The sequence below is a fragment of the Fistularia commersonii genome, chromosome 16 (genome assembly GCF_037954325.1).
Source record: "Fistularia commersonii isolate RoL2024-O1a breed Wild chromosome 16, RoL_Fcom_v1.0, whole genome shotgun sequence".
NCBI lineage: Eukaryota > Metazoa > Chordata > Actinopteri > Syngnathiformes > Fistulariidae > Fistularia > Fistularia commersonii.
This window is the reverse complement of record NC_141299.1, coordinates 11,999,195-12,021,826: the sequence shown is the minus strand read 5'-3', so window position 1 is coordinate 12,021,826 and position 22,632 is coordinate 11,999,195. Positions and strand designations below refer to the sequence as shown.

Below are 22,632 nucleotides of genomic sequence, written 5' to 3'. Positions count from 1 at the left end.
AGAAAAGGTGCAAATGGATAAAAAGCATTTGAAATTAAAAATAACATGATGGTAACACAAATGAGAGCATTAAAAAGGGAAAGTTCGATTGCCCCGAGAGGGTCAGAGTAAAAGGTCAGCAGGACAGCAACCATGGAAGAAAACATTTCATGCAAAGGATTTGACCAATTCCCATCAACACTGAAAACAGCTCGAATTTAGTTTTTTGTTCAAGATCAGGTGGGATTATCTCTCAACCATGCTAAAACTGACAAAAAAAATTCAGAGATTTGGAAAAGGGGAAATACGGTTATTTCATGAATCACATGCAATTTCAGAAATTTATCGGGTCATATTTTCAAGTTAGATTAATAAATAAGCCCATATTTTTTGGTAAATGCGGGAATACACTGGAATCGTCACACCATTATGCCAGTATAAACAGGTAATATCTGGAGATTTATATGGAAGACAAACTTTAATCCTGTAAAATAATTCAAAACTTGATAAAAGCTTTCAGGGATGAGGCCAACTGTCTAGCTGCTGCTTAATAGTAGAACCCACTCTCAATAAGACAGCTTGCTGAGATCCAGGCTAAGTTGTGTGAGAAACATCCTTTAAATTATTTGTGAAAAATAGTGTTGAAGACATTCACTTAAATGCGTGACATAAAAGAAAAGTACAAGGTTAAGTTGGACTGACTGACGCTGTCAATCTTTTGCAAATACTTGTCAGCAGTGGAGATAAGCGCTAGCGCGGCTCCTTTGGAGTGAGCACTGGCATGGCAGATCTATCATTGTCAGGGTGTGTCTAGCAGCTAGGAAAAAAGATGTTTGTGGTGAGCTGGTGCCCAGTTAGCCCGTGTCTCTTCAACACAGGCCAGCTTAATGAGAGTGAATGAGCAAAAAAACGCTTCAAATCTCCTCCCTGTATTGAAGAAAACTCCCTGAAGACAGACTATAGAGAGCTCTTAACAGCATTAGAATAAAGTAGCAAAAACAGAACCATCGTTAACGCCTCCAAAATAAAGAATGAAACCACTTGACAATGAACGGAAGCCAACTCATTTAGTCAACTTACCTTCCACGATGACAGACTCGGCGGTAGAGGGAGCAAGAGAAATGGCATCTTCGTTGCAGCGTTTGAAGCGGAGAGCATCAGTCTCATCCATCTCCTCAGGGAGGGATCTGAAGGAAGACAACCACCGGTCCAAGGTAGGATGCATGCTGATTCCAGTGTAATTAAATCATAGTCGTTGGTAGCAATTTTAACAAAAGTGAGCATTCTGTGATACCGGTCCACACTGACAGTGGCAAAAAGCTGGGGGGGGCATCAAATTTCCCTTACATTCGGTTCAAAAAGGCTATTAGAGAAAGTGGCTTTTCTTTATATGTTAACTACAAATACACGTCTCTGAAAATCACAGAAAAACAAGACTTCCTTCAAACATCTGCAGCAATTGAGATTTGAGAACAATCTTACTGGTTTACATAACCCTGCAATTTGGGGTCATCATTGGAGGAATTTCGATTGCAGAGTAGAAATACCGACCCTGAGCTGTTGTGATGATGGAGGACGGAAGCAGAGGCAGCAGTAGAGTTGCTGTTATGGGCTGTTGCTGGCTGAGTGCTTGGTCCCCGCAGACTAATGGTCATGCCTGGGGTGCTGGGAAAGCCTGGGTAGCCATTCGATGTCTGTGATGAGGCTGTGCCTGACGGCTCAGGCTCTCTGTCCTTGTCTTTTAGCACTGTTGAAAAGGGATGAGAGACAGATGAGTGGGGGGAAAGGAGAAAAGAAAGTTGGAGAAGAGGGAATAAAGGGTAAGAAGATTCACAGAGGAATGCAGAAGAAACAGGAATATAGTCTAGAGTCAACCCATATATGATTTCTGTCAGGAGACGGGCAGGGATCAGAAGAAAAGGCAAAGGATCAAGCTATAGTGCATCAGCACTTGCATGCCGACACGTGCAGTCAGACGGCATGCTAAGAAGATGAGGAACATGTGGTTAGTTTAATAACTGTGAAGCAAGTTTTTGATCCCCCTGGCTTAGCACACTGATTGTTTTTGTCTCTAAATAGGAGGGTTGGCAGAAAGACAAGGGTAGCAAAAAAAAAAAAAAAAAAAAAAAAAGATACAATTCATTGGTAACTGCCATGGTATCAGCAGTAATTACTGCGACAAAAAAAATTAACTTCAATAAGCTATGACATACAGCCAGCAGAGATGTTTGATATTCAATCAATCAGTCATGTCAACTTCAGGAAAATCAGCAAACCTTCCTGCTTTTCAACCTTTGGTTCTTCACCTTTACGCTATTCACCTTGACCTCCCCTTCTTGACCATTTGTCGAGTGGTTTGATTTTTGACTACTCTTAAACGTCACCTTTGGCCAGAGCCAGCTGGAGCCGCATCTCTGAGGGACATTGAGCATTTGTCTTCATCTGCACCCTTATATGTTCTCCATCCCAAAATTACACAGCACATAGGGAAAGATTTCCAAACTCAGTAAAAGATTCAAAGGTAAGATGTGATCTGGTTCATCTTTTCAATCCTCTACAGACCATAAGACATGAAGTATTTTACATCTGATTGAACCACCTTCATGTTATTCAACTCTTAAAACTATATTCATTTATATTGTGGCCAGTGGCATCAATCATAAAACCACAAACACCTACCGAGGATGGGAGATCCAGATGTGGCCGTCCTCTGTAAAGAATCTTTCTATTAGGAATCAATAGAGACAGATCATACATTTTAACCACATCATAAAAACATGCAACAAGGACCATATATGTTGATATAAAAACACGAAAAAAGAAAAAGAGATTTTTTGTGCAAAATCTTAACAATGAACTGTTGCACTTAACCGGCACATATGTGCAAAAAATTGGCTCACACCAACATTTTTTTTCCATGTACCTTATTCTTGCTGCTGGTGCACTCGCCCAGCAGAGACTTGCAGCTCTTGTGAACGTTCACAGCACAGTCTGAAAATCAGCAAGACAAGAACCATGTTACCACTTACGGACTAGTTACACTTCGTATACGGAGTATAGAGCAGTTTTGGGTGTAAGCTTGAACACTGTAATATGGTAATCAAGCCAAAAAAACACATTTCAAAACCGACCCAAGGGCTCCTGAACTCAATAGTCAAAACAGAAAGAAAAGTCACATCTAAAAGCCTTGACACATACATTTCAACACTGGGCGGGGGTTGGGGGGTGGTGGGGGGGGGGGGTGGTAAGTGCTATTAAGTTTTGCTGTTCATGTTGCTCTACATTAGAGAACATGAAAACATCCAAAACATAACACACATAAGCCTGGTGCTTGGCTTTAAACTGTATAATTTGAGCAACAAAACTCAGCTGGCTATGCAAAACCAGGTCCCAACCCAGTCACTACTTTGCTGATTTGAAAAAGGAAATACATGCAAAAAATTCATAGATATACAGAAGTACCAAAAAGGCATGGATGAAAAACAAAGGCAGAGGCTTCTCAATGAAACACAGCGATGGGCAGTCTTTGCATGCCTGAGAGATGGGAGTCAATTGAAAATAAAAACTGCGAAATAATGGAGAAGTATCAAATACTGTGCAGGTCTATGAGATTACTCAGTGGTGTTGAAGAATCCATAATCTGAGAAAATCTTGGAAATTAGAAAGAGATTTTAATTTGATTTTTCTGCTTTTATTTCCCATGGCTTTTATTTTTCTTATCTTCAATTTTATTGTTGAATGAATGTTTCAAATGATCATATTTTAAAAGGGATCAAAATATACAATAAGTTAAAAAGTGAGCGTGTGATAAATATATAACCTATTCGTATCCCTTCACCCACTTCGGATTGTGGAGTGGCAAATGTTCTGTTGCGCTAGTCTGGCGTCAAAGGGAGCATTACTGTGCACAGCGTAAACACAACCCATACCAGCAACTTCTACTTACTTCTGTGCAACCCACAATAATGGCTTCTTTGGCTTATTTCCCTTCTGTGTACAGCTGCTATACAATGCAAATACAAACACAACCAATGAGCAAACCTTTTCACTCGCTGTTGCTTTGGCTCACATCGTCCTCTTCAGTTTTGAAAATAAAGGCCAGAGGGAGGTCACCCATAGATTACTTACTTTTTATTGTTTCAATCCTTGGATTAAAAAAAGTTTGTAAGAAGTTAATGTTTTAAATAACACTAACTGGCAACCTGGCTTTAAAACTAAAGGCAATTGAAGCAGAACAATATTTGAATGTATAGGTCTACAGCAAACAAACAGACCGACCATGCAAAACTGAGTTTCAAGAGTTGCTAAGGCGAGGGAATATTTACAGGACCATCATAGCTAAGCAGATCTGGAAGGAAAGATAGCCATGTCATTCGACAGATATCAGAGAACCCTTAAGTAAGCTATTTTCTTCAGAGTTTGTAGGGGCGCAGGGTATTTTACAAACTGTATTCAAAAGAATTTTTGGTCTGCTGAAGTAAAAGAAAAACCAAGATAAGTAAGTACACCATGTTTGCAGTCAACTGATATCATAGTCCTTATCATCTCTGATTTGTGTCAATGACTGACCACCACTGTGTCTACTAACAGCATGTTTTTAGTGACACCAAAAATATACCAGTATGTTTCTATTGCAGGAAACAAGTCAGGACAACAGACACACAAGAAATAAAGCGTTTCTATCAGCAAGCCAATGTAGGTGACTTTCAACCGACTGATCAGCATCACAAGTTTCAGTTTCCTAACTTGTAAGCAGTTGATTCACGGTTCAGCCACTATTCAAACTGTTGCCACAGACAACATGTACTAAAACTTCGCCTTAAGCACACAAGCATTCTTGTTGTATACACCCCGCACAAGTAATTCCCTCCAGTGAAATGGTTATAATCATTGACAATATTTTTGTCAATATTCTTATTCTTAGACAATATTCTTTTGTCACAGGATGATGACCGTCTGACAAAAATAAAGGTTTCACAATTACACATACATACATACTAATTATATACTTTGAACTTTAACAGATATACCTGTAAGACTTCAAGGAAGTACAACTGGCTCACTATGTCTGGATTTCCGAACTGACGGTTATAATTTGATATCAACTTTTTTTCGATAGCAGATCTCAATCCCGAATTAAATTACAGTGCAGGAACTTTGGTAATGAATCTTATGAATCTTACAACTGTTAGAATTTACAACCCAAGTTATGACCTATTTTCAACTCAAAAACTGACAACCCTAGAATAAGGATGTGCCACTTGCCAATACCATAAATTCCATTATATCTTAATCTATAGTGCAGCCATCATTTGCAAAAACACTGGATATTTTACGAGTGAAATATAAGAAATGTGTCTAAACCAACATAGTTGATGCGTAGGTTACGCTATTTTTGTGGTTTTATGGAACAAACCAACAATGAGTTAAAGGGGCTCCAGATGCAGGTGTATTTTCTTACACAACAGCCAAAACCTGACATCATCGGTTAAATGTGCATGACTGCATCAAAAAACATCAATACTTAGAGCGAATCAGACAAATAACTCCTGACATCATCTCATGAAACAGCCGGAACTAGGAACGGATCCAACAGCACATTTCTCAACAAATTGGTGGGTCAAAATTTGCAAAATAAAAAAAAGAAAATGTATCGATGTGCAGCGGCTCAATTCATAAAGTCAAATAAATTGGAAGTTTCCAGAGTACAAAACCGACCTACTGCTGACCCCGGGTCGACTTGTCTGAATTACAAGACGTGAGAGCTTATTATTGTATTCATCAGTGGAATTTGGTTTCCAGTATAAGAGGGGAAAATACAATCGGAAAATACATTAGTTTCAAACTGAGTGAAATAAAAGGGTCTTTGTTCATTCTTTACTAAATCTATAGTTAGTTGACAAAAATCCCGCCTCGTATCAGTACCTGGAGTCATTAGGAATTTGATATATTTTTACACCTTAGAAAAACATCTGAACTAGAGTTTGGGGTAAATAACTGAAGTGCCTCTCAGGTGCTCTGCTCATGTCTCGTCTCCTCTCCTGCACAGGTCACTCACTGAGACCCTCAGAGGCCAAACTGACTTCTCGGTCAGTCTAGGGAGAAGTAACATCAGGAATTAGGCATTTGTGGAGACGCAGCGGTGCTCAGTGGACGACTGTGCAGACCAAGGTGAGCTGGGTGAGAGCCAGCCGCTGCTGTTCTGCCCCACAGCCCTGCCAAACACAATTAGCACCATGTGACTCAGTCAGATGAGAGTAAAGAGCAGGCTGAAGGGTCGCCCTCTGCCCGGCCCGGTCCGGCCCTTTCCCTCTTGCATGATGCCTGCATCAGAGGGCATCGTCTGCTCGGCTCAGGAACGACAAGAATTTCACACTCGAGGGGGAAAAAAAAAACTTATTTCAGTCAAATCCGGGAAAGCCAGGTTTTATCGGTTGACATTAGTTAGCTCTCTAAGTCAGTTCTTTGGGAACACCAGAGGAGTGACTTCCATGAGACAGTTTCGCATTAGATGATGTTAAGACTCATTTAGAACTGGAAATGAATAGGAGGAAAATTAGGTCGTTTATATTCCCTTTCAAATTGAGATCAACCATCCGATCCCGCCATAAATGTGTAATATCTCATGGGGGAAGCAGCATCTCACAGGCTAACATCGTTAGCGATCACCTGTTGAGCTTCATGTCTGACGTGACAGATATTCCCCACAAAAAAAAAAAAGTGAAATTAAAGGCAAGTCGTGAGATTTTAGACGGGAGCACAACAAAACCTGAGTGGAGTTTCCTCGGGATTTCTGAATAATAGTCTCCCATTGAGCGAACTGTAACCAAATATCCAGTTTTCCAAAGGCAATTGAAAGCAGAAGCTAACGCGCTAGCCTTAAGTGGCTAGTTAGCGAGCTAGAACGGTTGCATTAAGGTGAAGTGGGTTGAATTAGGACCGGGAGGTATTAAACTACACAAGGTCACTTAAGAGGGCTAGTTTATATCAAATAACCCCCGAGAGGAGCGAGATGCAGCGGCTGAGTGACAGCAGCGAGCCTTTAGCTGGCTAGCTAGGGTCCGAAAAGTCCATTGAGCGAAACAACGGGAGTTATCCACCTGATCCCGCTGGAGCCCATCGCCGCCGCGGCTGTTTCTTACCGTTCCGCCGAGAGCCGCTTCAAGTTGGATAAGCTGCGTCCGCGGGTGGAGAGACCGTTCCCGTGGGCTCAGGTAAAATCAGCTCGGCCGCTCAAACCGGCGGCGACAAGGAACCCGCATTCTTGGTTTTGTCCAGTTTTGTGTCCTACTCTCCACTGGGAACAATCTCTGGCATACAAACGACGCATTCCACAGGCTGAATCCCCACAGGGCTCGCTCCAAATTAAAGGGACACTCACTTGTTTTCTCGCGTCTGCGCAGGCGCACGCGTGCGCGTGGGTTTTTGTGCGTGTGAGTGGAGATGGGTAAATCACTTTGGGCTGAACACGAGTGGGTCTGACAGGTAAACACTGCGGAAACTTTACGTGGGAATGCAATGGGATTGTATGGCGTTCTTGCCACTTTTCACACTTTGATTCGAGTTTTGAAAGAAAAACGTTAAGTTGGATGTAATAAATTGCATTTACTTTTATTTTACTCATTGATTTCGTTGCAAATAGTTCACTGATACTAGCTCACTTTTATCAAATATTCAAATGTAATAATAGTATATATGTGGTATATATATTTGACACTGCTTTTTACTTTTTACATATTTCCTTGCTTTGATTCTGGTTTGCCAGTCTTGTTTCATCCCTAATATTTATACATTGGATTAGTTCAAACCTTAGTGACCCATTTATAAAGCCCTTGAACTGTATTCTCATGCTGGAGTTTTTGGTTGTTTTTTTTTCTCTCTCTCTTTCTCTGAGCTCCACCTACAACTGCCTGCACTATGCTTACAGTCCTGGATGTTTTTCATTAGCTATTACAGAGCTTATCAGCTGACTCGAATGATTCACGGGTGTGCCGAAAGATGAAGGAAAGAGGAGCCGAACACAGTTGAAAATGTCCTGCACGGTTCTACTCCTTGAATGCACACAATAATTTAGGACAATTGATATGCGCTAAATCCAACGAGCACAGAAACAGAATTACACACGCATTTCAGAGAACGGTGCCGATGCATTAGAAAGCCCGTGTAAAGAGCTGAGTTGTGCAATGCCAGGAACCACAGTGATGATAAGAAAAAAATGCAGTGAAGAGTTGCAGACAATGTGAGTGTAAATAATTCACAAAGCCAAAGGCTTTTAAGGATGAGCAGCACTGAAATTGCACACTGTTTTCGTTTAAGAAATTGGTGACTTAATGGGACTAATCTTTTCTTGTTCTGACATGCCGTTGGTTTTGTTCCAAACGTTAAGTGATATTTTGCCATTTTATGAATGGCTTGTATTCCAACAGCGATCGTCGATCCAGCGGAGCATTCATCAAGTGTTACACCCAAATACAGTATTTACGGCTAAAGTCATCTCTGTGTATTTGTTTGTGTGCCCTGGCTTGTTTAGATGAGTGTTAATAAGTGTGTTAGTGAGCAGGCAGTAGGATGAGTGTAAATAAGCTCAAGTTCGCATGTGTATGTGTGTGCGCGCGCGTGTGTGTGTGTATGTGTGTCAGCTTGACAACAAACGAGAGTGCATGTGCACTCGTGGCTTTGGTGTTACTCACTCATGCACTGCAGGCCATGCTTTCTCTGCAAAGTCTTGCTACACAGTGAGCAGGTGGCGCAGCTGGAGAAAGCACCCGGCACCAAATGATGCCCATTGCTATTGTTACACTTTTTCTCTCTCTCTTTGACCTCCCTCTCCTTCTCCTTCTGCTGCTCTTTCTCCCGGTTCTTACCCTGCAGAGGATCAAAGAAAAAGCAAAAAGAGAGGGACGTTTACACGCACGCTCTTCATGTTCATTTCCACTTCAGCGCTTACCAAATGGTATGACACCATATTACCGTGTGAGAGAGGATATGTAACAGGGGTAAGGAGATTAACGATGCGTGTGCACGGCAACAAGCACGCTAGTTAACTGTTTACTCTTGAGGATTTGCCCTGGGCGTTATAGGTAATGATCATGAAGGGTTCTGCGGTTAAAGGAGCAAAGAATATCTCATTATTAGTTTACAGCAGAAACATGCATTGGAGTTTACCTTGTCTTTATTAAAGGAGCCGGTCATCCTGTTCCTCAGAGAGCTGAGAGTCCTCTTTACCTTCGTACCTTTCTCTACCTTCTCTGCACGATCCTCCTCCTCCTCATTCCTCAAAGAAATTAAAAATAAATGACATCAAGTCACTCCTATCGGGTTTTACGAATGTTTAGTTGGATTTTATTTTACTTTTGTTTGGGCCTGCTATTATCAGGGGTGAAAAAGTTTGGAGGGAACACTACATCCCCTCTCCGAAACTGTACACTGGACATGGGTGGAGCATGAAGCGCAACACAATCACAAAAAAATACAGTGTCACACACAATCAATGATCTCCCATATATATGTATACAAAAACACATTGACACACATACATATAAATATGCACACACAAAACCCATATTATACACTGCCCAAATAAATAATGGGAACAATAAAATAACGCATCCTAGATCTGAACGAATGAAACAAAATCCAACAAAAATGATCAATGGTTAGCAAATTTATTAACCCATGGAGGTCTGGATTTAGAGTCACACTCACAATTAACGTGGATAAACACACTACAGGCTGGTCCAACATTGATGTAATGTCCTTAAAACAAATCAAAATTAATCAGCGTTGCTTCGTAAGTGGACGGTTTGATTTCACAGAAGTGTGATTGACTTGGAGTTACATTATGTTGTTTAAGTGTTCCCTTTTGAGCAGTATATACACACACACACACACACACACACACACACACACAAATATAAATATATATATATATATATATATATATAAATCTTCCTTTGGTCTTCCTCTAGACCTCGTGCCTGGCATCTGCAATTCCAGCATCCAATCCGTAGACCAATATATTCACTATCGCTCTTTTGTATATATATGACCGACCATCTGAATATATATATATATATATTTACATAAATATAAAGGGTTAAAACCAAACGTTTGAGCTAGACACAATGGCCACAAATATAGAACTTACTCATTAGAAAGGAACTCGTACCATGTGACATTTCCCACATCCTTGGAATTTGATTGTTGTTGGTTGATTTTGTTTCTTTGCTTCTCTCTGTGGATGACAATCACATTTTCATCGTATGGAGAACGCCGTGAAAACAGATGTCACGAAAAAGTTAAATAATCACATGCTGGTTGAAGAGTGTGAATATAGGCAAGATTCACTTGGATATACTGTCATCAACTAATGCCGGAAGGAAAAAAAAAACAATTTCATCGGCGGTCTTGTATTTCCGAGCACAATGTCACCCTTTGGCAGCGCACAAACATACAAATGCCAAAACCGTGCATATACACGGCAGCAACCCTGGCGCCAATGCCCCGTTCCCCAAATCCACTTGTCATGATCTGCTTTGCAGTGACGGATGCTGTTTGAGGAAGGGTAGGACTGAAAATATCTATCTCTCCTGTTTACCCACCCATGGTACAGCTTTAGCTCCTGTAGAACTTTCTGTACCAACAGCCTAAGACAAACAAGACAGAGGCTGAGTGGGAGGAGGGGAGGAGAGGAGAGGAGAGGAGAGGGGCCGCTAGCGCTGCTAGATGTTAAATTAAAAAGGAGAATCATCTACCGCATTTACACAACCATCAGACACACACACACACATGTGGTCTCGCAATCTGATACAGTACACAGGCACACACACTGAGGGGCCATCTAAGGAGCTGGGAGAGAGGATGGTGGGAGGAAGAGGTTGCAGACGCATGACATGGAGCAGAAATGTCAGGAAGGAATGGGGGAAGCCTCTCTGTCTGATGGCTTTACTGCACTGTAATGATTTACAGCTTCAGAACAGTGTGCGCGCTAGGAAGCGGTGGCTGCAGGTACTGTTACCGTCGCCTCTGACATAAGAATTCTGCTGTTGATCTGACCGCAGCATCTTCTTCCCAAAGAAGAAAATAAGAATCATAGAAATACGGGACGAGATGTAAAACCATCCATTGTGCCAGTATGCACTTACATGAGGTATGTATTGACAGCAAAGAGAGAAACTATCAGAAAGTAAATAGATTTTGGGACACATCACCAGTAGTGCGCCTTGGATTCATAGGGGGTTTCGGTCATTTTTAACACCATACACCCTCCTCAAAGGTGGCCTTCTACAGGTTGATCAGGCCTGAGCTTGTGTCCCATGTCATTACAATGCTAGTTACTGAATGGTTCAGCTCTGTGAGCCCGGCACGGGTCCTTCTGTTTTATCCATATCCATTGGCTGCTTCTTTCAGCCGCTTCAGAGATGAATCTAACTGTCTGCCGAAGAGCACTTTCTTGAATATCACGGTCTTTTAGCAGCCTGATGATGGAGGAAGCCACAATCCTCTACATCCCACCTCGACAGGACAGACTTTTGCATCCCATCCTTACTCTCGAGCGTCCATTGCCAGCTCGGTGTATTGCAGTTTCTTGCGATTATAGGCCTCTTCAACCGCGCCCTCCCAGAAAATATAAAGTTTCATGATGTACACAGACTTTAGCGATGGGGACCAAAGTACCAAATCTGGCCAAAGGGTAGTAGATGCAATTTCTGGGGGAAAAATTAGCTGCTGGCCAATGTAAACCAACATTTTCCTATCTTGGGCCATGGCTAGCTGTCCAGGCCTGAGTACGGTTGGAGGATGGTTGGGCTTTTTCTGACCCTCTCGAATGAACGAGGCTGGCATGGTGGTATTGGTCGCTCTCAGTGGTAAGTAGTTAACTACATTCCTCTTGTTCTCCAGTACTACTGCCAGACACCTCACCACCTGGTTGTGCCTCCACGTATAACGTACTTGTGTGAGGCTGGTCTTGCAACTGGTCAGAATGTGTTTGATTAGGTTGGTGTTTTGGCACCTCTTTCTACGTTCACTCCAAAGCGCTGTTCTCCATCGTGGTAGACTATTTCGCCGATTCTTTCCAGCTTTCCAGCTTCTTCTCTTGTTGTTCTTGGATTCTTGTTAGATCTTTGTTGACAGTTTCCCACTCTCTCTTCTCAACAGCTTTGGGCCACCTCACACACGGTCTGTGCCTTGTGATCCTTTCCCCAGGAGGTCTGCATGGTCGGGGCCGTTCCTCCACCTGCATTACTGTGCTTGCATCATCTTCCTCAGAGATGAGGGTTCAGATGCTCTGCGAACTTTGGGTTTGGTCCGGTCGCTGTGCTTCATTCGACAAATCTGACCTATTGGTTCGAAGGAAGTACTGGTCGATGCGAGGCCCTTTTCTCTGCTCTCTCAAGCGCCCCCTCTTTCCTTGGTGGATCTTCAGTCCCCTTGCTGATGTTATTTTCGACCATCCGCCGGCACACACTTGAAGTGAGTGACCTTCTGCTGCTATAGTTGTCTCATGTGCCGCCTTCTTGCTCATAGTCATACGTGTTCCTGGGTCTGTAGCCATGTAGTCAATCACTTAGCCATTTTGCACCCATGCTCTCACAGGCTCTAGGGGTATGTTCCTTTTGTTGACTCTTGGTAGCCTTTGGCGGTGTACCCAACAACCTGAATTAGTGTCGGGGACTGCAACCATGGGTAGCTAGCCCAAGACAGCCCCATGGAGGTCTATTACCTCCAGTCAGCAAGTCTTCCCAAGCTGTCACACAGACTTTCCTGTGTTGTCAGCTGTTCTTTCACAGCGGTCATTGGATAAATCCAGATAGTCAGAATCGGAGAAACACAGGACAAGATGTAAAACTGTCCATTGTGCCAGTAGATGGTTTGCACTTACATGAGGTATGTATCGAGAGCAAAAAGAGAAACTATCAGAAAAGATATAAATTTCGGGACACGTCATCAGTAGTGTGCCTCGACTTACATGTGGCTTTGCCCTTCAGTAGAATGTAAGTTTTCCTCTGGATCGAGTTCCTCAGCTGCCAAAATAAAAGAAGGGAAGATCAAATGTGATTTTAAAAAAAGCTCCCTGTACAACTCTCTGTTGAGTGTCAAGCACATAAACTACCAACCCCACCTCTTGCCGCCCTCTCGGCCCGTTTGGATGTCTGCACTACAAGAGAGACGTGTGCAGCTCGAGGGCATTCAGTGGTGTCGAGGATCTGTGAGCGCGGGTACAGACATCTCTGAGGACAACTGGTAGTCTGAAAACAATAGGAGATGAACACAAACATGTTATAAGGAAGTAATCACACATAGCCATCATCTGGTCCCTTCAGTTGCTGCAATACCACAAAAAATAAAATCGTCTTTTCCCTTCGGCTTTTCCCCTCAGGGGTCACCAAAGTGAATCGACCTTCTCCGTCTAACCCTATTCTCTGTATCCTCTTCTCTCACAGCAGCTAACTTCATCTCTTACTACTTTCATAAATCTTCTCTTCTCTCTTCTCTGCCTGGCAGCTCCAATTCCAGCATCCGTCTACCAATATATTCACTATCAGTCTGTTTTCGCTGACCTTTTCTCCAAAACATCTAACATGTCAACATCTTCATCTCTGCGACCTCTAGCTCTTCTTCACGTCTTTTCACCAGTGTCACTGTTTCTAGACCATACATCATCGCTGGTCTCACCACTGTTTTTTACACCGTTCCTTTCATTCTTGCTGACTTCTAGTCTTCTATCTATTAGTCACCTATCGCATATTACACCTGACACTTTTCTCCACCCATTCCAACCAGTTTGAACCTAATCAAAATCTTTAAAATTCAAGTCTACCATTTGATTTGTGGTCAAATCTCATCTCAGCCTAATGCTGCTTTTATTAAATGTGAATTAAGCTTCCGTGAATGACACTGTGATTGAAACATATCAACATTAATATTAACACAGCAATAAATGATGAAAACAGTTATAAAATCCTATGAAACACTGGCATTGTCATGATGACTTTCTGAGAGATGTATAAAAAAACACATAAAGTGCATTTATCATTTGATATTGTGAGTTGTTCCTCACAGAGTTAGTGGACAAATGCAGAAAGATTAGAAGCATTAACATGAAATTAAGATTTATTACATCGCTAGTGGACCAGTCTCTGGCGCTGGAGACCTTCTGCCTGGAAGCATCTGTGTCCTCCCCAAAGGAGGCCGCGGTTCTTTGCGGTTCCTCATGATCGTCTTTCTCTCCATCGCTGTCAGTCGCCATGGTGTCCAGACTCAGCCTGGCGGCACAGCAAAGCAACGCGTATCGTCAGAAATCCAAGCAAAACAACCGGAGCTACATGCTAAATGCTACATGAGTATGCCAAAAACATTTTTTCTTCCCATAAAGATGTTCAAAGCAAGTACCTAGCTTAACTGAAAACTAGTTGAAGGTGGAAAATAGATAAATAAACATGTATTCCTCCCACCTTCTCCCCAGGTTTAGAGGGGACACGGGTATGCCCCAGCTGTGCCTTCGAGATGTCGACATCGACCGAACTAAAGTGGGGAAGCTGTCCAGGTCCGACTCTTCGTCGATATCCATCGCGCGTTGCTCTTCGTCCCCTCGAGACCCTGTTGTTGTTTTCACTCTTTCAATTGATTCCAAAAGCTCAGTCACATTAATTGTCAAACTGAGGCCTCCTGTCACGCATGCCGAGCCATCGCTGTCGATGACGCGGTCGGATGGCGACTTTGGGCCGAGCTGAGTCACCACAAACCTGCCGCGATGTTCTTCTGCAGGCTGTTTACGGGACGGGGCCGACGGGGAATCGATCTGAGAGATTGTCGGGCTCGGGCGTTTGCGTTCGGGTTCCACGTTGAAAGTATGGTTTGTGTTTTGGGACGCCTGCAGGCTGGAAGAGACGCTTTCCTTTTCTGTTAGCGTGATGTCAGCGGGGGTCCCTCCTTGCAGGTCTCGGAAATACTCGGAGTCTCTGAGCGCGGAGCCGAAGCCCAGCAGATCCTCCACGAGGCTGCTCACCTCCTCGCCGGTGCCACCGGAATCACTGACTCCTAAACCCTGCGGGGCAATTTGGGAGCAGCGGCAGAGGGGTTTTAATTCATTTTTCAGTTAAGTAAGTACGTTTTAGCACAAGAAAACGGTTGAAATGATAAGTGACGGAAAGCGGAGGACGAAGCCTCTTACTTGATCGTCGCCGGCGTCACCGAAGCAGGTGCAGTTATCGATCGACGCCGGTGAGAAGGACGACTCTGCACGGGAACCAGGCTGGACGCTGAGTTTGGCACCGGGAGCTGAACAGGGTCGTCCATAAGGTTTGCACTCAGATGCTGAAAAATGGACAAACATAGAGATTTTTGAACATCTGTAACAGCCGAGAAGAAAGATGCGTTTCGAGGTGAGCAGATGTGAATTGATATGAATGATAACATTTATGATTTAAGCCAACAAGGTTCTTTACGTTCTCAATCACTGCGGCTCACGAAAGAGAACCAGACCACAATTAATGTGATGATTTATCCCTGCTTTTAATTACATTTTGAATACGACTGAAAACACAGAAGTCAGTTTGGGTGACTGTGCTCCCTGCAGCTCCCTCACAAGACTCCCACCAAAAAAAAAAAAAATCCCTATTCACATTTCCATTGCATAAACAGATTCCTCAATTCACGATTTGCCACAAACCGCCGTCGCTATTGGCAACAGCTCGGCGAGGCGGCTTTGGGCTCCATGTTAGTGGCGTGCGGCCATAGATCAGTCTCTCCGTCGCCTCCAGAAGCGGTCCATTCATAAAACAACTAATGAGCAGTTGTAAATACCATTACCATGTAAATGCATGGTAACTGCGGGGGCTGTATTGAACTGTCCAACAATGGAGCCGGTTGGAAAAGAATCAATAAAAGTATTGAAATTCCTTGAAGGTGTAGAAATGTGAACTCCACCGTGTTTTGCAGTGACACAGTGAGCGTATTAGACCGAAGTAAGGCGATCTACAGCCCAGATATCTGACATCAGTATCATTTCTGTAAAGCCCGCCCTCCCCCTTGAGCCTCACACGTTTCCCAAGCCAACCTTCTGCTGGAAAGCAGATTCCTTTCTCCGCACGAGGAAAAAAAAAAAAAAAAAAGGCTACGACATCACTGTTTTGAACCCTGCCAATATGTGATTTGTGCAAAGAAATAAATTCAGGGGCAGATTTCGGAGGGGGGGGCGACATTGACAGACAAGTTACAGCTGTTTGGACGCAAATCCAAAGTTAGCACTCATATTTCCAAAGTTCTCTCAGCTGCCTCTGGAAATGTGTCTGGGCTCTGCAGATGCTAAAAGCTCCAGCAAATTTCCCACTGAGTCATTAACTTTTCTCCATCCGGCACATGGTGTCGGCCAGGCTGGGCTGCTGTGGGTTTTTCTGCGCTTTTTTTTTTTTTTCCCCAAACTTTCTGCGTAGATGAGGTTGATTGGGAGCATAAAGTACATTTTCTGGTATTAAAAACAAAAAAAAAAAAAAAAGTGAGCTCAAAGATATTTAAAGGCAATCATGATCTTGAGCCAAGGTTAACAAAAGGGTCTTTCCTTTTTTTTTTTTTTTTTTTTTTTTTTTTTCACAACACGTGACGGTTTTGCACAGCAGCCAGCGGGCGTTTGATCAGTCGTCAATTGGAAAATATTGGAAAGTGTGACCTCATGAATCGAAACGTCGTCAGCCCGATTATATATCGATGGTAACGTGTTGGAAATGTGTAATTTATGTCTGCACTAAAGAAATAATTGGGCAATATATTACTGTTTGAATGACATGAAGTGATTTATATTGATATAAGATGTAAAAATATAAGATACATATAATTTGGTAGAGTAGACGTTCCTCCAGTTCGAGGTTGGTTCGATCCCCGCTTTCTACTGTCCTCGGGCAAAACGCCTCAGTGTGTGTGTGTGTGTGTGTGTGTGTGTGATGAATGCACTTATAGCAGAGACCATTCAAGTTCACAGTATATTGTCAAAATATACTGAAAAAAAATGTTTACATCTGTTTTCAAAAAACACAAAAAACTGAGCTATATGTTATGCGATATATTGAGGAGTTGATTTAGGCAAAAAAAATGACTTCAAAATAATAAATAATGACAATTATTTTAAGGAGGTGAGGATATATAAGATAAATGAAAATTGTTTGAAAAATATTCTTGAAATCCATGAAAATATCTTTTTTTTTTTTTCATGACGATCTTGGCGATAAAGTGAAAAAAAATAATCATAGTTTGCAGACAGCATCCAAAAAAATTACTACTTTCAGATTCAAATCAATATTCAACAAGACAGTGGAAATCTTACAAAAATAAGTATATATTTTTTACTTATTACTAGATGAATCTATCTAGGAAACAGCACATGTTAGATGTTTTGGAGAGAAGCTCAGAGAAGCCAGAATGAGATGGTTGGGTCATCTAGAGAGGAAGGATAGTGAATATATTGGTAGACGGATGCTGGAATTGGAGCTGCCAGGCAGGAGGTCTAGATGAAGACCAAAGAGAAGATTTATGGATGTAGTGAGAGAAGATATGAAGTTAGTTGGTGTGACAAGAGGATACAAGGAATAGGGTTGGATGGAGGAGGTTGATTTGCTGTGGCGACACCTCGGGGGGAAAGCCGAAAGGAAAAAAAAAGTAGAAGAAGAAGACGAATGAGCTCGAACGCTATTTTCGTTTGACGGAATCCGAACACTGCATTTCAGAGAATCGGCACAAACACCCCAATGCGTCGAGGAGCTCCACTAATCCATTTCCACAGATCGAGTTGACTCGTGCATCCGTGTGAAGGTGGACGTCGCTTACGGGTTTTCGCGCGAGATTAAAACGCAGGCCTGCTCTTCGTCCGGATTTCGGACCCAGGGAGCATCTTCTCCCCTGCTCGTCCCGACAGCCAGAGATGCTCATGTGTAAACAAACACACAGACGCACATCTATTTTCTATTGCACTAAATCACCGGCTGAGGCGGAGGGAATGGCGGCGTCCCCACCGGAGAGAGAATGTGTTTGCTTCCAAATCCCACTTGTGCGAAGTGTAAACTCAGACGTTCGGTGCAGACACTTGATGCTGTCTCTTGGTGCTGCCATAACCTTTTATGGCTGTTTCTTATATTTGCAAATCCATCATACGAGCGTCAGTGTGTGTGTGAAGCATCTGTGTGTCTATGTGTGTGTGTGTGTGTGTGTGTGAGGGTGCAGGTGTGCTCGAAATCAATCAGTTTCGAGGCTGCAGCTGACAGCTCTGTTCCCCGCAGTCTGACAGCTGCCGAACCATCCCAGAATATATTTTGTCTACGCTGTGTTTAAAAACACGAACTTTAAGTTTCTCTCTATTATCTTTTTTAATCTTTCTTTATATTCTTATTTTCTAATTTCTCTTTTCTCCTCTCACCTTTTCTGTTTTTTTTCTTTCTTATGATTTCCTACACATGACCTTTGTGTGACTGTGACTGCATTAGAAAATTTTAGCAAATACTTTTTTTTTTTTTTTAATAAACAGATGCTATATTGTGAAATTACAGGAAATAATGTTGAAATTTAAAGCGAATTTGTTTTTATTTTTTTATCCCTCCATGTTACAATCAGTGTTTCCCAATATTAGAAACATTTTTAATCTTTTTACAAAAAAATTCAGGCAACTTTGATGATATGGGTATTTTAAAACTAGCACAATCGTGGGAACAACCTGAAAATAAACAGTGAAAAATAGATATATTCACAGAAACTGAACATTCGAAGAAAACTAAAGGCTGCTTGAAAATGATTTGACTTACATTACGTGACGATAAATATAACGTTACAGCCTTGGGCTTCTAGTCCTCAAACAATCCCGAGGAAATGTTTTAAACGGTATTAGTATTTTTGAAAACATGCCATATTTCCTCCTGGTAAAACGATCTCCAGTGGTGTAACACCAAGCTGACGGTTATATCAAACAGAAAAATATGATTAAGGGACGATTAATAAGACAAACAATCAAAATGGGGAATAAAGATTGATAGTAGAATTGGCCGATAATGAGAAAATGCCATCGGGAGGAAAGAAAAGAAATCCCATTGTTACTATAAATCAAATTCACAAACAGTGTAAAGACGACATTGATGTCGGGTTGGGTTTTAGACCATTAAAGTTTTTTGTATTTTTCTCTACACGTCCCTCTTGAGGTCTGAGATCATTCTATTGTTCGGTGGGTTTTGAGGAAACGTTGGAGGATGCTTCTTCAAAATGACGAAAAGGGAAACACGGGCACGGGTTCGCCACTCAGCCGGTGCTTTTCTACACGAGGGACCTCAGTATCATATGATTAAATCACTTGATTAAAAATTCCAATCGATTTTGTTTTAAGTATTGTTGTGTGTTGCGGATGACTCATATTTCTTGTGAGTTGACTGATCAACAGGTGTGTGTGTGTGTGTGTGTGTGTGTGTGTGTGACAGGTGAAAGGAGAGCACAGAAGCTTATATCAAAACAACTGTGACCCCGCAGACCTCTTTTGATCAGAAGTTCATCCGACTCCTGCTGCAACAAGCAGAACTACACACTCAGACCGACGAAAATAAAAAAAAAGAGAGCTGCACCCTACACATCCTGTTGTCGTCTAACTCGATATTTCCCCCGAGAGTGTGGAAATGCACATTTCAGTTTTCCGCGTGCCATCCAAGGGAGAAACTTTATTGCCCCGTCTACATATTTATTCTACATCAACATCCGCACGAAGCATTACTTCTACATTTAAACCCGCTTCTTACTACTTCATTTTAATATCGTGAAATGGCTCATAAGAGCCGAGTGTCAAGCGTCTCCGAACGTAATAAAAAAGCCCCCCCGGCCTGTCAAAACGGTTGATGGCTTTGTTAAGAACTGACTTTAAAAACAAGAGAGAAGAAAAAAAACCAAACCAAAACCACAAGTTGACAGGACTTCCTGAGGTTACTTCTCATTCACATTCACAACCGGTTGAAACGTCTCTCTTGGTTCTATCTATCTGCCGCCCAGCGACCCAACAAATGCGAAACCTCATCCTTTGGCGAGGCGGTCGGACCACCCTACCTCTCTTGAAGGACCATCTCTTCAACCAGAGTTTGGAGAAGGAGGGCCAGGAATTGTTGAGGGGAGAGTCCGCCATACGAGCAGCGCGTTGGGGAGGCCAGATGGAATAATGAAGCTGCGGCTCGCTCGCGAAAAAAAGACGAGAGGTGGGGGCAAGAGCCGAGAGGGAGGGGTTGAATTGTAGGAGGGAGAGGCTGAGACTGCTGGTTGGGGATTACCTCCCGAAAGACTACGGTCCAAAAAAGAAGAGGGCAGGGAAATAAAAAGTGGCGGAGAGGACGATCGCTATCAAATGAGAGTTGAGCCGCTTAAGAAATAAATAGTTGTTGTTTTCCTTTTTACACCAGTCAAGTCCCAAGTCTCAGACGAGGCCCAAAATCAGAGCGAGGGAGAGAGAGAGAGGGAGAGGGAGTGGAGATCTGGTGCATCACTTAAAAAAAATAAGCGATTAACCAAGGCGACGGAGGAATAAATTAAAAATAGTAAAATGTTTTAAAGGAAACAAAGCAACGAAAAAGAAAAAGAGAAGGAAGTGTATGTCATGAAAGTCAAGAAGTGTTTTTTTTTTTTTTTTACTCTTGATCTGAGAGAGACTTCTATTTCCTTTTGTTTTGAAATGAGAAAAGTAAAGGAAGTAAATGCACATTTAAAAACCACCAACCCGACTGCTGAGAGCCAAACTTAAAAACACACCCTGACAATTGGTACGACCGCAGCGCTTTTTAATTTGCACAAGTGTAAGCATGGATAACTGTCAAGTTCAGCTCACTGCACATCAAATGGAAAAGTCTTCTAACTTTCCCACAGGCGAGGAAGGCAAAGCGCCGGCTGAGAAAAAGAAAAAGGCAAAAATGTCTTTTCTGCTTTTTTTTTTTTTTTTCTTTTTGAATAAACCCAAAAACCTTCCTTTCAGGTGGGTTTGTGATAAAAATGGCAATTTTAAACTCATATTCACCTGTTTAGTTGGTGGCAGGAGAAATTCCTCCGTCTTCACAAGGAGCCAAAGAGAGCAGAGAGGCTGCAGGTCTGACGGTCCGTGTAAAAATAAACTTCTCAGTCACCCTGCAATCGCCACCCGCAAGATCTTGACATCGCTTCCTTTTTCTGCAGTTAAGAGACAGTTGTACAACACAGACGAGATGCGGTGACTCATAAACAAATCCCAGTCAAGTGCAGCCTTACTTTTGAAGTTTATTATCGTGGCGACCGACACACTGACGAAGGAAATGTGTTGTTTGTGGTCTGGAAGGTCACGACACCTGCGTGAAGAAAAGGGTTTAGAGGGCTTGGAGTGGCTGCAGTCACAGCAGAGGGGCGGCAGATGCATCAAAAGGAGACAGTGAGTTTGCATGAAAACACTTTACCCTTAGTGCCACCGAGACAGAAAAAAAAAACATCACTGCACACGCAGGAAAAAAAGTTCACATGAAAAAAGATATTTTTATCTTTGCAAGATATGCAAGATATTATTCCTCTAATAGTACCGCATACGGAACATGCTAAGTCAAGTTTGATCAGTCGTACTCCCTGCTTTACATGGCACACACTCTAAAGGGTTTTTGAGTGTCTTTACTGTTGTGGAAAATTCATCTTCAAAGAGTTATTTATCTCGGTTCATTTTTTTTTGTGTGTGTGTGAGATGCATTTGCTTAGTTTAATTAAAAAATAATAATAATTTTGATTTGCATACTTCCGGCGCTGTCTCGGGCAGCTGCCTGCCAGAGTTTCTCCTCACCTTAGTGTCTCTTTTTCCTAAATTTTCTACTTTTTTTTTTAATTCTATTTACTTCTTCTTGCTTTAGTAACAATTTTCAACTTGTTACTTAGACACTTTATAGTTGTATTTGTATTTCTTATTCTCCCCCCCTTTTTTTATACTGTTTATTCAATTTCCTACGATTATTTATTATTGTTATGTTTTACTTGAAACTCTGGCACAACAATTTCCTTCAAGATAAATAAAGTTGTTCTTATTCTTATTCTCAAAGTGCACTTGGGTGCACGAAGGTCAAAACATTAATTTTAAAATGCACGTTTTTAAACCCGAGCACGGAGACGAAGCCGTCCACCTTCCAGCTCTCCGTAGACGGAGGAAGCGCTTCTCCTCCTTCTGCTGTTTCCACTTTTGCACTGAAATAAACCCAATCAGACCAGTATGGATGAATGAGTTAATGGAATTACTAAAATGAACTAAATCCTCATGAAATTAGACCAAATTGTCATACAATAATTTCTTACAACATGTTTTTTGTTTTGGTTTTATTTATTCTAAACTGCAGTTGATGCTGCATTCAATTGCACCAGACAAACGTATTCTTAGGTGGTAGGAACCTCACACCTCTTGACTTAATTCAGTGGTTTAAAAGTACATTTAACTTACATAACGCATGAAACACAATGCATGAAAAAATTTCTCTGATGCTCCAAAGCCAATGTCTAAAAAGTAAATTAGTGACATGTGATATTATTTTCTAGTACGTCCTATCACAGTGGCAAAAGACGAAGCAGTAAAATTATTTGAAAACATCCTGAGGGACAATCTTAGTGAACCCTGACTATTTTTTAACTTTTAAAAAGGTCAGTAGTTTT

At 42.0% G+C, this 22,632-nt stretch overlaps 1 protein-coding gene across 1 annotated transcript in view; it reads right to left on the bottom strand.

The window, feature by feature from the left end:
* The window catches only part of arhgef18b (rho/rac guanine nucleotide exchange factor (GEF) 18b), a 37,018-nt gene extending 16,887 nt beyond the window's left edge, over positions 1 to 20,131 (bottom strand). The window contains exons 1-13 of the mRNA XM_086162235.1: positions 20,044 to 20,131; positions 15,155 to 15,297; positions 14,436 to 15,028; positions 14,102 to 14,246; positions 13,103 to 13,229; positions 12,950 to 13,004; positions 10,127 to 10,213; positions 9,145 to 9,253; positions 8,670 to 8,844; positions 2,903 to 2,970; positions 2,659 to 2,704; positions 1,531 to 1,726; positions 1,060 to 1,166 (exon numbers count right to left, since the gene is read on the bottom strand). Of these exons, the coding sequence (XP_086018361.1) occupies positions 1,060 to 1,166; positions 1,531 to 1,726; positions 2,659 to 2,704; positions 2,903 to 2,970; positions 8,670 to 8,844; positions 9,145 to 9,253; positions 10,127 to 10,213; positions 12,950 to 13,004; positions 13,103 to 13,229; positions 14,102 to 14,246; positions 14,436 to 15,028; positions 15,155 to 15,297; positions 20,044 to 20,119 (1,927 nt within the window). The 5' untranslated portion in view covers positions 20,120 to 20,131. The remainder of the gene's footprint in view (positions 1 to 1,059; positions 1,167 to 1,530; positions 1,727 to 2,658; positions 2,705 to 2,902; positions 2,971 to 8,669; positions 8,845 to 9,144; positions 9,254 to 10,126; positions 10,214 to 12,949; positions 13,005 to 13,102; positions 13,230 to 14,101; positions 14,247 to 14,435; positions 15,029 to 15,154; positions 15,298 to 20,043) is intronic.
* Between the last annotated feature and the right edge of the window lie 2,501 nt (positions 20,132 to 22,632).